Below are 16469 nucleotides of genomic sequence, written 5' to 3' on the forward strand. Positions count from 1 at the left end.
AGGTAAAAAACATTCTTAGCTTAATCCATGATGAATGAATTTAACAACAACAAAAAAAAAGCTCATTTTCCTGTGTTAAACTTGGTTACTAGTTAGGTGAAAATTAATTCCAGGAGCTCTTCCTCCAGCTTCTTTAGGAAGTTTTATTTTAAATCCAAGCACTGCAGCTCTTTCTCACTCACTTCAAGCCATCATGTTCAGGATGTTACTGGTTCTCTTCCAGAATAAAAGGGAACAAATGGAGATCTTTTGAATGAAATTCCATTAAGTAGCTTTTTTTATAGTCCGTACCTACCATTTGAAATTGGAAGGACCAAAATCAGCCCCTCCAAGAACCAAAATCATAAATGACTATTCCATGCTGTTTGGGATAAGATTATATCAAATTGGAATCACATGTGGTGAGAAAGCAGCGCCCCAAAGACCCACTGGAAGTTTTGAGACCTTATAATAAATTCAAGTTTCCATTGATTTGGATTTATGATATATGGATGGTTAGACGGGTCCCTTCCAAATGGATCTTGGGAGCGCTAATGTCTGCTTTAGAATGGCCCCAAGTGGTTTTCCTTACTGAGGAAATTCCCACCTAAGAGCCAGAGAAACTTCAAGTACAAGAAAGACAAGATAGAAGGAATATCACACACTTTTTGTGACTCCCACTCTAAGCCAGAGACTCACAAATTTCACAGTAATTTCTGTGCCTCAATACAACCACATGGTGGAGTCTAAAGTAAAGCTTCTTAAACTGAGTTGTGACTCCATATGGGATCATGACATTATGATTTATTGTTAGTAAATGTTTGACTTGTCTATTTCATACAGTTTTCATATAACTATATACCTAGGATCATATCAAAATTTCTGGGTGAAAAGGGATTGTGAGGGGGAAAAGAAGTCCTCTAAGAAGCCCTAGTCTAATGTATACATATATTGTGTTTAATTTATACTTTAACATATTTAGCATGTATTGCTCAACCTGCCATCTGGCGGGGAGGGAAGGAAGGGAAAATTAGAACAAAAGGTTTGGCAATTGTCAATGTTGCAAAATTACCCATGAATATATCTGGTAAATAAAACTATTAAAAAAAATTAAATTAAAAAAAAGAAGAAGCCCTACAGAACCAATAAAGAGGCTTGGACCTGATTTCCCGAGATAGGGAAAAGGTAAAAGAAATTTCATCCATCACAGTCTTAGAGCTAGAAGGGAATTCACACAAGTATTTTCCACAGAGAAATAGGCTCAGAGACTTGCTTAGGTTCACATAGCTATTAAGTATCTGAGGTAGGATAAAATCCCAATTGTACCATCTCATTGTCTAAGAGATAAAAGATCTGAAAATTCTCTGCAGAGAATAAAGCAGTATCTCACAATAAATGGCTGAGGGAAACTTTTGATACTGAGGCAGGAGAATAAAGGCCTGAAGAAACATGTTGTACGGGTCTGTTCTGGGTGGTCCGATTCCCAAGAACACAAGAACTGTGTCGTGGGCTATTTCACTGCAGTAGAACTGTCCCTCAGGCACATAGCTGGGAAGGTGAGAGCTAGAACATTTACCAGAACTAGTGGAATGACATGTATCCAGAATATGCAGGACAAAGTGATCAAGAAAACATTTCAGCAGAGAGGAAGCTTTGGGACCAAGTGGGAGGTAGAACCAGCTTGATTTGCAAAGGTGGAGGTGGAGCGCCATTGAGTAACAGCCAAGGAAGCACCCAATCCAGCATCCAGTCAAGGTGGTGGGCTCTCCAGTCCCCTGCCAGGGTGTGGGTCAGGAGGGAAGGAGCTGCCTGTGGAGCTGTGATTCTCAGAAGTTATGACTGACTCATAGCAACTCCCTCTCTACTCCCATCTTCAGTGTCTGGAGCATAAGACTCCTCACACACCCCCTACTTCTCAAGGTACTTATTTCTTACCTTTTTCCTACTGGTAATGGAGTTCTTGAGGGAGATTATTCTTTATCAATTAATGAAGAAATTAAAGCACTTTTCTTCCATAAAAGTCCTACCCCAATCATTCACAGGAGCAGAGAGCTTATCAGATTCTTAAAAGGTAAGTCACCAGATTGTGGGATCTGTCAGATTCTGCTGTCCATGACCCCAGTTATAGACTAAATGTTCTATGAGAGAACCAACCTTGCTAATCACAGACACATCATGGCTAAGTTTTTTGGAGTGCCCTTCTGGCTGGATTCTGACTTTCCAGGCCACCAGGGCCTGGCTGCAGTCTGCCCTTGGGACATCCCTCAACACTTGGGAATATCCATCTGCTCTTGTGGCCTTCTTGGGAAACATCCCTCTGCAAAGCTGCAGTGTTGTAATCTCCCATTGGTGAATTCTTCCATTTTGGGGAGAGACCCAGTTAGCCATTTACTTTCTGACTTTGACATCATGAACTCCCTCCATTCTCTCCCCCCCCCCCAACACACACACAGGTGTAACCAACTTATCAGTGTCTATTAGAGCACAAGCTCTTTGAATGCAGGGAGTCTCTTTTTGCTAATATTATCTCCACACTTAACATGTTGATTGGCACATAGAAAGCACTTAATAAATATATGTTGCTGATAAAAAAAAAAAAAAAAAGAAAAAACTGAGAAGCCTTTTTGAGAAAAAAAAAAAAAAAGCCTTTATTAAGAGAAACAAAGGTGAGGTCCACATGTGTGAGACCCTGAGATACAAAATTCACAGTTATTTATAGGTCTCGAATAATTTATGATATAAATGGGCTTGTTATGGTGCACATCAATGCCCTTTTGCATCACTCATCCTGTCACAGTCACAAATAATCTTTTACACAAAGGTCAGGGCATCCAATTCCATCATAATCAATGATCAATATATTTTAGGGCAGATCAATATATTTTAATATGAAGATGATCATCATGATTCCATGTTTAATACACATTCAAGATTAACATAAGTATTTACCTGGGACTACAGCATATTGGTTATGCAGACTTTTTACCCAGGATTATATTCTTACTATAAATCACAAAGCTATTTCTTATTCTAAAGATTATAGCTGATTAGATCTAAATATTATAGCAGATAAAAGATTAGCAAGGCAACACAGAGCAAAGTACTGGAGGTATTGATTATTTATTTGGCAAGACAATTGGGGTTCGGTGACTTGTCCAGGATCACACAACTAGCCTGAGATCAGATTTGAACTCAAATCATCGTTACTACAGACTTGGTGCTCTATCACTATGCCACCTTGCTGTCCCTCAAATCAATGATTATTGCTCTTTTTCCTTTGTGCCTTATAGCAATCCATGAGAACCTCTTTCTTCCTCCCCCCAAAGGCCTTCAATCTGACTGCAGATCTCTTCTGCTTCTGTAGTGATAGTAGCAAAGTGATGGGAAAGGAGAGAGATACAATCAAATAAGTTTTAGAGCATCAATCAATGTTAATATGTCACTTGGTAATCTAAACATGAGTTTGTTATGCAATGACCAGGAAAGAAGCATGTTCCTGGAGGGGTTGAATCCTAGCAAAGAGAGCAAAGAATAACTGCTAAATAGTTCACAACTTCTTGGAAAGGCAAAGTACCTGGCAAATGTTTTACCCTATCCCCAAATTCTATAAAAAACTTTTTCCCCCCATGATCCATCATGTATTACTACATTAGTATTAAGAATTTGCAAGAATGCCATGTTCATAATTGAATCCTATATCCCAACATTTAATGCTGAGAATGAAATAGTAGAAAAACTGATCCTACAAATCCAATCACCATATATTTTCAAATTTGGTGAATGTACTGTGAAAGTAAGAATGGGGAGAAATATGGGAAAACATGGTTCAGGAAGAAAAAAATGAGAGAAGTCCAGGAGATAGATAAGCTTCATGTCTTTATATCATGATTTCTTGGAAAAAAAGTGTTAGTAGATATATCAATGACTAAATAACACCATAATGAATGAAATAGATCTCATTTTGACAGGAAAAGACTTGATATAAATGGAAGAAAAGTTATTTTAACAAACTTTTTTTCCTTCAAGGACAAAAGGTGGAATTACCAACATAATCCAAAATATGCTTATAGAGAAAGTAGAAATGATACTAAAGAGAATAAAGACTGGTATGAGTTTAATTTGGGACCATTGTGAACTTTGAGCCCACCTTGAATTTAAGAGAAAAATACACAGTAATAAAGAAACAGCCTAAAAGGAATGGGGGGAATAACAAGATAAAAGCTAGAAAGAATCAGCAGCAGCAGCAAAAGGAAAAAGATAGGGGAGGCTGGAAGGGGGGAGAGGCTGTTTCAGCAGAGAAGGGAGGTCCAACCCCAAAGGCTCTTTTACAGGAAATTATCTTCCATCTATATATCAAAATCATTTGAGATTCCTTGAAATTTATAAGGATGCAAGTTACTCTGTGCAAAGGCACGCTGGTAATAAACAATAGATGAAGCATAAAACAGAACTGTGCTTGCCAACATGATGGAGCTGGTCCAGAGCAGAGTTCAGGTCAAGGAAGTATTTGGTATGGATGATGAAGTCTTCCAAATGTTTTGTTGATGGATGACATTACTCTAATTACATTAAATCCCAAAGCATTGAAGAGCCTCCAGGAAGGGAGCTGTAATCTTTCAGAAAGTTGTTGATCTTTGTCAAAGACCAAATGTGGATTGCCCAGATTTCATGAATTTGGATGGACATCCCGCTGATATAGAAGGCTGGGTTAGACTACACAGATGGAAAATTGAGCTGGATTGAGAATGTGAAGAGAGTAGGCTGGATTGCTTTCAGAAAACTGCAAAATTTTTCTGACTGCAATCTTGCCATGAAAACAAAAGCCAATCTTTTTGATACTATTTGTTGTGATATAATGGTAACTCATAGGCCACTGTTTCAGAAATATTAAAAGATGAGTATGGAAAGTGCTCTAAATTATTGATAATTAGTAAGTTGTCAAACATTTATTAAGCACCTATTATGTGCCAGGCACTGTGCCAATTAGAGAATTGCAAATACATGCAAATCTAAGGTACCACTTCACACCCATCACTTTGACTAATTTAACAAAAAAGGAAAACAAACATTGCTGGAGAGATTGAGAGAGGAATAGCATGTTAATCTACTGTTGGTAGAGTTGTGAACTAGTGTAGACATAATAGAAAGCAATTTTGAATTATACCAAAAAGTTATTTTAAATTGTATATACTGATCATTGATTATTGCTATTTTAAGCTAATAAGTTTAAGCTCAATACTTGAGTATTGACACTTCCATTCAGTGATACAACTATTAGGTCTATCCTCCAAAGAGATCAATGAAAAAAAAGACCCATATGTACAAAAATACTTATACCATCTATTTTGTGGCAGAAAAAATTGGAAACTGAGGATGCATACATCAATGGAGGAAAGGTTGAACAAGTTATATGAAAGTAATGAAATACTGTAAGAAATAGTGAAGCTCATTTCAGAAAAACCTGGGAAATTTATTTGAACTAATGCAAAGTGAATGAGCAGAATCTGGAGGAAAATGTATATAATGGTAATATTGTAAAGACAAATAACTTTGATGGATCAACACAATGACCAACCATATTTCCAGAGAACTCATGAAGTGTACTATGCACTTCCACATAGAACTGATTAACTCGTGTAGTTTTGTTTGTATTGACAGGAAGAGATGGGCTGGTAATGTCCTGTAACAAGAGCAAGAGATCGCAGATGGATGGCCAGAGCATTCCACTGGTCCCTTGGCAATGTCAGGTGAAATGGAAGAAGGCTTCGGCTATGTTGGGCAGGAAAACTTCTGAGAGGGCATGGACACAAGTCACATAGGAAAACTGGGTTGCAGCAATATGCCCTTGTTGGAGGGAACTTTCAAGTAAATAAAATTAGATTCACTTCCGTGAAAATAATTTTATAGAAGGTATCTGATTCCTGATAGTTATATTTTTTTGGTATCGTTCAACAAAATGTTTTAGTTTGTATTGGTTCCTCCCCATCCCCCAATTTCTACATAGCCTTTACATCACTAGGGTTTGTGTGATCTAAGGAGGGTCAAGGGGATTAGGATCAAGAATTTGTTTTCCTTTCCTCAGATTGAACCAAAGCATAAGATAGGAGTGCTTAGATTAAAATGAGATATCTTTCCTTGTTATATAGTATTACTGGGGAGTCATTTTTAAAATGTGTGTGTGGGCAATCCTAGCAGTCAGAAACTACAGAATTACATAATATTATAACATTGTCCTGAGGCAGCTGGGTAAGAGTGGATAAAGCACTGGGCTTGGAGTCAGGAAGACTCATCCACATGAGTTCAAATCTTGGCCTCACACACTAGCTGCATTACCCTGGGCAAGTCACTTAATCCTGTTTGCCTCAGTTTCCTCATCTGTTTAAAAAAAAAAAAAAAAAGAGAGAGAAGGAAATGGCAAACTACTCCAGTATCTTTGTCAAAAAATTCCTAAATGTGGTCACAGAGTCATGACTGATGTGATTCAACAACAAAATTGGCCTGAGGATGAATCAGTTTTCCTTCAGCCTCTAGGCTATTTCCTTCAAATACCACAGAAGACCCCAAACCAGTTACTTATTAAGCCCAGACAGAAACTCCGTATACTGCCTATGCTTAGAGTAATTAGTTATTGATGATGACAGTATTGCCCTAGCACCAGATCCAAACTCAGTCATCACAGCACCCTGGAGGATAAATAGCAAAAAAAATCAACTGAGGAAAGGCACTAGAATTAGGAGGGAATAAGAAAGGCAGGATTTTGATGAGGAATTGAAGGAAGCCTGGGAAGCCAATAGGCAGAAATTAGGAAGAAAATTCCAGGCTTGACAGAAGAACTGAAGAAGAGAATGTCTTGTTCATGAAACAGCAATTCTGAATTCAGAACAGAACAATGTCACAACTGAAAAGGGAGGAGTTGGACATCAATCTGAAGACTGAATGCTAAACAGAAGATTATCTTATGATTCAGAAATTTGGATTTAATGTCTGCTTTACCACTACTGATTCTCAGACTATCATCTCTATCTATTGTCCTTTTATCACCTCAACCCACTGTTTCACTCGTCAAATAAAGCATCTGGGTAGAACTTTCGGTTCACCCTGTATCCTCTCCAATCAGAGGGAGGGAGAGGCTCCAGGAGCAGGAGGTTTTGAACAAGCTATATAAGGATAAAAAGGAAACAATGAACAATCTCGTCATTTCCCAACCAAATGCACTCATGGACTTGAGTATCATCTCTAGAAATTCATCTTCCTGAAAGATGACCGCAATTCTGAAACTAACACTTCCTCAGCACCCCATTTCCCCCTTTTCCTTCTGATTGGAACAGGAACACTAGACGGATGCTTCAAGGAAGCAAAGCACCCAGGACAGCCAGCTCATCATTTCCATTGTAAGCGCTGCCCTCTCTTGCCCCCTCCATTCCTACTTCATCAGTTTGTTTGGGGTTTTTTTTGGTGTGTGTGTTATCTCCCCTGCATCCATCATCCCTCATATTAGATTGTAAGGTCCTTGAGGAACTGCCTTCTGACTTTCCTCATATTCCCAGTGTCTGGCACATAGTGGGTACTTCATGTTTATTGACTGCCTTCCACAGTGCTCTCTCAAACTCCATTCCAGTGCTAACAAACTCTTATCATCGATCTTTTCCCCTAGCAGGAAACTTGGTTCCCCTCCCTGACCTTTCTGTCCAGTTCTGGATAAGCCTGTCATCTCCAAAGGCCACAAAAATCCATATCACTCTCTGTTGCCCCTGCAGACCACCCTTACCACTATTGATACTAGCTATTATTGTTGTTGCTATGGCAAAGCAAAATATAACAATTAAAAAAAAATCCTGTTGGACACTGAACTTTTTAAATCATAGAAGATTCAAAACTGGTATGAACACAGGAGACTCTCAGGAATGACTGAGCCTTGGATCCACCATCAATCCAGGATCAGGAGCTCAAGGCATAGGACTGTGGCGCCTACATGAATAAGATAACAGTCTGACAACAGTTTAACAAAATTATTTAATAAAATTTATAAAAATGCATTTTCAAGGGTTTTGTCACTTGTCACAGTTGACTTCCATACCCACACTGTACAATATTCAAAAGAACCTAAATCATCACAGACTGTTTGGCTACAAAAAACAAAAGACCTTTCAGAGGCTGAGCTAAACAGGAAGCACCAAAGCCTCAATGGCCATTTGTCTAAGGTCCTCTATTCAGAACCTGACCTGCCGGTCTTATGAGGAGAGAATTTAACCAATTTAATCTATCTCTAGAAAAGATGTCTGCTTGCTAACTTCCTCTGCTTTTCTTGTTATCTGTCTGCTAGTACATCTAGGAGACATGACCCAAAGGAGGTACTTAGTAAATCTGTGCAGAATGTCAGAACCTGTGAGACCGTTGTTTGAACGGTAATGCTCTTCCTGGAAATAATCCTCATCTCCAGGAACTTGTAAAAGCTTCCTTCTCCAAAGCTTTTGTCTATTGATTCCACTCTAACCTATCGTTTTCAGTCTTTGGTCATTGCACCCATCAAGTGCAACTAGTTTGTGTACCATGGTTTCATTTTGTTAATTATGACATGAAAAAAAAAAAAAAAATCCCTATTTCCCACCCCCTTTCCCAGTCTCTCTCCAACAGTCTCAATGATAAGAATGACACCAGGTGTCATTAAATGGTGCAATAGATAGAATTTCACTAGCTGTAAGTCCTTAAATAAGTCACTTAATCCCAACTGCCTCGCCAATATATGCATATATATCCCAATTTATTTATTTATATATTGAGGGCACATGAGGGATAAGTTGACTTCTGCAGGATCACATGGCTACTAAGTGTCTGAGGCTGGATTAGAATGCAAGTCCTCCTGACTTCAGAGGGGAGGGGGATGCTCCATCCATTGGGTAATAATGACCCATGACCAATGTCACTCCACAACCTTTAGAAGTAGGAAACTAGTAATAAATGAAAACTTATGAACATTACAGAGATCAAATTTTTAAAGTGACATGGGCAGTCACACTTTTTGCAAGAGATACGACAAGGGGAGTGGGAAGGAAGCAATGTGTAAAAGCACAAATGGAAAAAAAAAAAACACAAAAAACATTACACACATTTATAAAGGGGGGTACCGGGGTAAAGGGACAGCTGCCATCTGTTTCAAAGAACTGCCTGGCAGCAAAGCCCTGTAAGGCTGAAAAATTGCCTCTGAAATACATTTCCTTTACTCATGTCTTACTAGAAAGAGAGGAGGGTGAGGGTGGGAGCAGAGAATTGATACATACTAGCCTTAAAATATAAAACTAACCTCGCAAATTAGCAATAATTTCTATTTGTGTTATACAGTTAAGGGAGGTAGGGATAGAACCGATCGAGCCCCTGCCCCTTTCCCTGGATGCCTGTGGATGACAGCTACTAGGGACCGATTCTCGCCCTTGTTCAGCTCAGGTGTGGCTTTAGTCATCCTCCCCTCCGCCATACATGTCAGCCAGCTTTTTAAAGCGATTGCCCCATTCATTCAGGTAATCATAATCCTGGTCTTCGTCGGAGCCAGAAGAGTTCAGGGAGCTCAGGGAGGCCGCCTCAGAGCCGTTTCCTTCATAGTCAAACACCAGTAGAGAGTCATAAGGTGGAGCTGTGGGGTCACTGTCAGCAGCCTTCAGGTTCTAGGAGAGAAACAGAGACTTAGCCCGCCATAACCTTTGGGTTTGTTATTTCATCTTCCCGAGAAGGGGTGGGGGGAATATGGCACATGGAGCCCTAAAAGGCATTCAGTAAACACCCTCCCGCTTATTCACTGCACCACCTAGCTCCCTAGAAGGTGAGGGTACCCGTCTTCCATGGTCACTGTGACTTCTTGCTGGTTACTAAGAAGGGAAGGGAAGGGAAGATCACCCACCCACCCCCACACACATTCATGTGCATGTGTATATACACGTATACATATATGGGGAGAGACACACATATTCCTTTTTTATTTTTAATTAAATTTTAAAATTAATTAATTAAAATTAAATTTAAATGTATTTTTAATTAAATATAAAAATATTACAAAAATATTGAAGGATCCTAGACTGAGGGTGTGGAAAAGACTTGAGGCTGGCTTGTCCAATGCCTTCATTTTTATACTCAGAAAACAGGCCCAGTACATTACCAAAGATCACACAGGAAGGTCCTTACACACCCTGCCTTCTCCCTCTGAAGTTTTGGATCAAGCCAAGTTGGCAGTGTAGCCCAGTGGTCAAAGTACTGGATTCGGGGGCAGAAGAGTTCAAACTGTATTTCAGTTATTTAATGACCTTGGAGGAGACTTAAGCAATTTGGCCAAGATCACACAGTGTCTGAGGCAAGATTTGAACTCAGGTTCTCCTGCCTCCAGGGAGCTATCCACTGCACCACCTAATTACTCTGTGTGATCCTTATTACTTAAGGATAAAGATAAGAATAAGCTAATAAGATCCTTATTGTTTAAAAAAAATAAAAACCAAGATGAGTTCTTAACTTTTCTTATATCAATCTGGTCAAGTCTAGGGAATAATACTTTTAAATGCATAAAATAAAATGTAGAGGATTTTTAAAAATCGGTGAAAATAAAGATCTCAAGAGTTTTTTCTATCCAAGTTCATGATCCCCTGAGTTTGAAGATCTAAAGTTCTTTCCAGCTTGACTTCCTAAGGGTCCTGTTGTCTAGTCATATCTTTCCCCATTTCATTTGGGTTCATCTTCTCAAACTTAAGCATAAATGCTAACAAGTGTCACCATACAACTTGGTCTGTCCTTCTAGACTCTCACAGTATATGTAAATCAAGATTGTCACAACATCCCTATTTGGTACTATTTGAAAATCTGACAGCCATGTCCATGAGGATCTTTGTCCAAAACACTGATAAAAAGTTTTAAAAGGTAAGGGCCAAGGTCCCCAATGCATTTCCTCAGGCCCTGTGCTGTTGACTAGATTTAGTGAATAAATATTCTGATGTTTTTAATTTGAGGAGCTCTTATTCTCTCCATGCAGACTTTCTGGACTGTCTAAGACTGATCTGAAGTTCTACAAATCCTTATTAAATTGAGTTAAAGATTCTAAAATAGGGAGGAGAAACCATGGAAAGGGGGGAAAGAAGACAATTTGGCCCCTTTCTCTCTATAGGGATAATCACTAAGTTTAAACACAAATTAAATACTATGGTTCTTGAACTTGTTCTGTTACCTCATCAATGAAATTGCCAATTTCATCTGGATTTGCTGGACGAGGGCGATACTGGGGGACGCTCATGAGTGTCGGAGCCACATCATTACGAATCACTTCTGGTCGAGCGTCCAGACCTCGGTGCAACTGACTCAAGTCAAAGTCCTATACAGAAAAAAAAAAAAAAAAAAAAAAAAAAAAAAAATGAGGAACAAAAAGCGTATGAAATTATAAGTAAGGGATTACCCCAAAAGAAACCAAGTATGCCAAAGGTAAACTCTTATATTACAGATCATGGAAAATTTTGGATTAGTTTTCAGCAGGAAATAAAAGGGTATCCTTACTTAAGGCATAAAAAGTTAATTATGATAATGAGTTCCTATAGCACTTAAGATTTATATAAATACTAAATTATTGGTGCTGATTTACTGTCAAATATTTGTGTAAGCATTTCTAAAATAGCAGCCCTATGAGATAGAAAGAGTCTTGGGTTTTAAATTAGCAGAGAACAAAATTTAAATCCAGCTTCTTACATATATTAATTACTGTGTGAGTCTCAATTTGCCTTATATATGTCAAGTGGGACTGCACCTATACAGTATTTCTTGGTGTCTAAATGGGATAATGTGTAATAAAAGCTTTAATGTTATATTTAATATAAATGTCAGTTATTCTTTCTATATTGGAACTAGATGTATTTCTAAAAAAACAGAGAAAAATTACACTCAGTGAGAGATTCTGGATTGCCTTGATATTTCCTAACAAAGTAGCAAAAGAATCTGGATTAACTGAACAAATCAAGGCCCAACAAGTCTACTTATTAGTCCAGATTAACCCTAATTTAACACATAACTAACCTCTGCCTCTGAACTTTTTCAAGGGGCTACTGACCTGGTCTTCTTCTCCACCGCCCTCTTCATCATAATAATAGACATTGTCTCGGGTGTCATCCTCAGGAGGCAATAATGGCTCTTTCACTGCTGGCCGTCTTCGGATAAAGAGGAGCAGGAGCAGTAGTAAAGCTAAGTGATAAGAAACACACTAATGAGAAGGATATCAAAGAGTATTAAAGAATAATGAATAATAAGGTGACCAAAACAAAACAGGGGTGAGGGAATATATAATTAGAATCTGGTCCAAGCCTATCTGAATACATCTTGGTGAGAATGGTTAGGAATACTCTGAGAAATGTGAAATTAAGGAATATCATTATACTTTAAATTTTGTTGTTGTTTTTTTTAAATCTCAATACTAAATTTCACTGGTTCAGTTAATTTTTACTGTAAATAAACCATAGAAGGCAATTAAAAGGATCTTGTCATTATCAAATATGAAAGACACTTTTATACCTCCAAATCTATGCCGCAACACTGAGCTCATTTCTAACTCTATTTCTGATCAAAAATAACTAGGTAAAATGCATTTCAATACACACATAACTTTAAATTCCCAGTCCAATGTATAAATTGGATATAATGGTGAATCTGAATCAAATGTAAGTTATTGCTAGTTCTATCAAATAGGGAAGAATTCTAATATGAGCCAAGTGATAGATTAGTATGTTACTGGATTTTCAAAGTCAAAATTGACTGTGGATAGAGCCATCTAAACAGATTCAATGACTAATGTGGAAAAAAAATTTTAACATGGAGGAACAGAGGACAATTTGGGGCTCAAAATCATATAAAAAATGAAAGTTAAAAACTATGTTTACAAGTAATTAGAAAAATAAAATACTATTAAAATATTAAAAAAAAAAAACTTAAGTTCAAACACAATCACTTAGTATAACCTAGCTTAGGTTTTTATTAACCTCTTAGCCTCAGTTTCCTTAGCTCTCAAATGAGAAGACAATCTACTTGTCATAAAGATCAAATTTAATTAATGTGTATCTAGCATCTAACAGTGCAATGTGAATATATTCTATTTTATTCTATAATAATACGGTTTCTAGCCATACGTACTCTTTCAAAGACTAGTCAATCCTTTGTAAAGAAGCTATGATCTACTTTGTGGGACAGATACTTGGCTAAATCATTAGTGTTGAAACTTCAATGTATATTTGCTGTTTCCACTGTTGGACAGTAATCCCTAGAGATCTCTTCCTATTTGTTCTTAAAAAACACTTGATTATTTAACTTAACCATCGCCATTTGTAGGAGATGAACCTGAAATCCAAGAACTCCCAGAAGATGTTCTATTAATTAGTACTTACTCAACAGTGTCAGGATTCCTCCTAGTATTCCCAAGATAACCGGTACACCCATGCCGGTCTGGGCAATTACACCTGTCTTCATACACTTGGATACAGCCCCTTCACAGTCACACACGTACACCTCCAAGGTGGTCACCTGATCCTTATTCTGGTTGTCTGTCAGCTTGAGATTGACCTTGTGTTCCCCAACTTCTAATTCTTTCTTGGGCCTCAAAGTCAGAGATTCCCTTGCTATTAAGAAAGCATAAATAAAAACAAATTAATACACTCCCTGAAATCTAGACTCTCTAGAGTTTCAGTGGTAGGTTAAGAATCTTTGAACTAAAGCGAAATATGAAAAAAGCTGACTGTATTTTACTGGAACCCAAACAAAGCATCAAAGGGAACTGATTGTAGGTTCATAAAATTTTAGAAATGAAAGGGACCCTTGAATTTGGGTAAGCAATCCAACCTCTTCACTTTCCAATTGAAAAATTGAAACTCAAAGAATCCAAAACCAGAGTCCAATTTCTAGTTGTAGTAGAGCTCTTCCTATTCATAAACAACCTATCTATTTGCATTAGGTGATCAAGATTGCAATGGTAATATAACTGGAACACATTTGAACTCCAAAGACAGAGCCCATTGCTATGTTATATTACACTGTTGGGTAAGGATCAGAAAGAATCAATCATTTGACACAAATTCAAGGGAGTAGTAATAGACACGAATTTCCTCTGTGGAGTATGACTTGGGCCAGGGGATGAAATGAAAGCTTCTGAAAGATAAATCCAGGGCTCAATAAGGAATTTTCCCCCTTCCCTCCTCCCCCATATAGATACTATTTCGATTTTTTCTAATTGATAATTTTCAACATTTACTTTTATATAATTTTGATTTCCATTTTCCAATAAAGACTTTTTTTAAACATTCAGGAAGCTCCTGTCTTAGGTTAAGATTGGACCACATGACTTTCAATGTCCCTTTCAGGTCTATGATTCCATGACCACAAAAACCTGAAGTTTTAACAGTATTAAACCTAGAATGCCCTTAAATACTTTCCAGTTTGATTAATCACCAAAAATGATCCAACCATTCTAGAAATCAATTAGCAGATGTATGAGAGAACAGTGACAAAAATCAATCAGATCTTTAGACTCAGTAATTCCAAAAGACAAAGAGGTTCAATGGAGACCAAAATATTCGTAGCAACCCTTCTCCCTGTTTGTAATGGGCAAGCAAGAAAAAATAGAAGATATCCATTAACTGGGGAACTGAATAAACTATGCTCAGCTTGCAGAGAAACTCAGATACCTACCATCATCATTATATGAAATAGTCCAGTTAACACTAGCTCCATGTGTTAATTCTGCTGTGAAGGGAGAAGTGTTTGGTGGAAGGTCTGGATCAATAATATTTATAATCTGAGGTTCTGGATCCCTCTGGCAAATGTCCATCTTTCTAGGTTCTGGTACTGGGCCATTATCATTCACATCAGAAAGAAACAATTGAAGGGTTCCTGTGCCTGTAGCTGGAGGAGAACCTGAGAAAAGAAGCAGAGAAAGAAATCTTAGCTGGAAGAAATGGCACTACCTCATTCAATAATTTACAATGGATCCTTATTACTTACTTTCCTCTTGCTTCCACATATTCTCCTTCCAACAATAAATCATGCTCACCTATAATCATCCATCTCCCCTAACACTCCCTCCCCCAGTCAAAAAAAAATATATATATTGAATGGTAACTAAGTCCTCAATATTGATTTCATTCAAGTCCTTTTTTAGTTAAGAAAGTAATACTTTCATGGTTGGAAATACACTTTAGAATCAGTCTCCTGCTATATACAAAGTTGTTTTGTCAAGAATACTAAGTGACTCAGCAGAAAACAAAAGAATAACCTACAAGGAAGCAAAGAAAAAAATGGATATATGCTTTCTTGAAATGGAAATTAATTTTTACATATTTTGAATCCTCCCTCATGTTCTCCTGGGCACATGACAATCTTCAGGTTTTTGTTTTTCCTTTTTCTGTCTTTCTTTTCCTATTTTGTTTTTTTCTTGATTTTGTATTTAAGTTCAAAATAAATAATAAATATGAATGAATTATGGGGGGGAAGAATACTAAGTGACCACATATCGGATGACATTATGGAAAAGATTATTATAATGGATATAATTTCAGTATTTAAAATAAAATCTATGGCAGATTTAATTATGTTGAGATATACAACACAATAAAATAAGAGTAGGGCTGAGGCACCAAAGGATAGAAGCCACTGATAGAAAATAGAGAAAGATGAAGTCTGAACCATCTCCTCTTTGCACTTTGAAAAACAAAACAAAACCCCAAACCTAACCAATCTGGTTGATATCTATGCAGATGGAAGAGCTAGGGGGTAAAAGGAAAGAAAAGCAGAAAGCAGTAGAGGCAATAATATTCTTACCATCATCCACAGCCACAATGAGGGCCATGTAGGTACTATTCTTCACATACTCTAAGTTCTCTCTATCCAGATTGTCCCGAGTAAAAATGACTCCAGTCTCAGGATTAACTTCCAACCAGTTGGCTGGATCTCTCCACATATGATACCTGAAAGAATTGCAAAAGAGTGTGTGTATTATTGAGCCAATCTTTACAATTTAGATTAGTTCATTATGTGGTTCTTTTCAACAGTGAGGTGATTCAAACCAGTTCCAATAGACTTGTGATGGGGAGAGCCATCTGAATCCAGAGAGATTGAATATGGATCACAACATAGTATTTTCCCTTTTGTTGTTGTTATTTTCTTGCTTATTTTTTTCCTTTTTGATCTGATTTTTCTTGTGCAGCATAATTGTGGAAATATGTACAGAAAATTGCACATTTAACATATGTTGGATTACTTGCTATCTAAGGGATGGGGTGGAGGGAAGAGAGCAGAAAAAAATTTGGAACACATATTTTGCAAGGATGAATGTTGAAAACTATGTATGTATTTAGAAACTAAAAAGCTTAAAAAAAATTAAAAATAATAGTAACTATAAAAAAGTAAAAATTTTAAAAAAGATTAGTCTATTTAAATACATCCCCAGTGAACTTTTATTGCTCCTTATAAGATAGTGAAGAAATCAAAAT

At 37.3% G+C, this 16469-nt stretch overlaps 1 protein-coding gene across 1 annotated transcript in view; it reads right to left on the reverse strand.

The window, feature by feature from the left end:
• Nucleotides 1-7973: 7973 nt before the first annotated feature.
• CDH1 (cadherin 1) overlaps nt 7974-16469 on the reverse strand; it is a 64503-nt gene continuing 56007 nt past the window's right edge. Inside the window, exons 11-16 of the mRNA XM_074286128.1 lie at nt 15799-15944; nt 14671-14895; nt 13374-13604; nt 12050-12180; nt 11180-11323; nt 7974-9638 (exon numbers count right to left, since the gene is read on the reverse strand). Of these exons, the coding sequence (XP_074142229.1) occupies nt 9429-9638; nt 11180-11323; nt 12050-12180; nt 13374-13604; nt 14671-14895; nt 15799-15944 (1087 nt within the window). The 3' untranslated portion in view covers nt 7974-9428. The remainder of the gene's footprint in view (nt 9639-11179; nt 11324-12049; nt 12181-13373; nt 13605-14670; nt 14896-15798; nt 15945-16469) is intronic.

The sequence above is a fragment of the Sminthopsis crassicaudata genome, chromosome 2 (assembly GCF_048593235.1).
Source record: "Sminthopsis crassicaudata isolate SCR6 chromosome 2, ASM4859323v1, whole genome shotgun sequence".
NCBI classification, from domain to species: domain Eukaryota; kingdom Metazoa; phylum Chordata; class Mammalia; order Dasyuromorphia; family Dasyuridae; genus Sminthopsis; species Sminthopsis crassicaudata.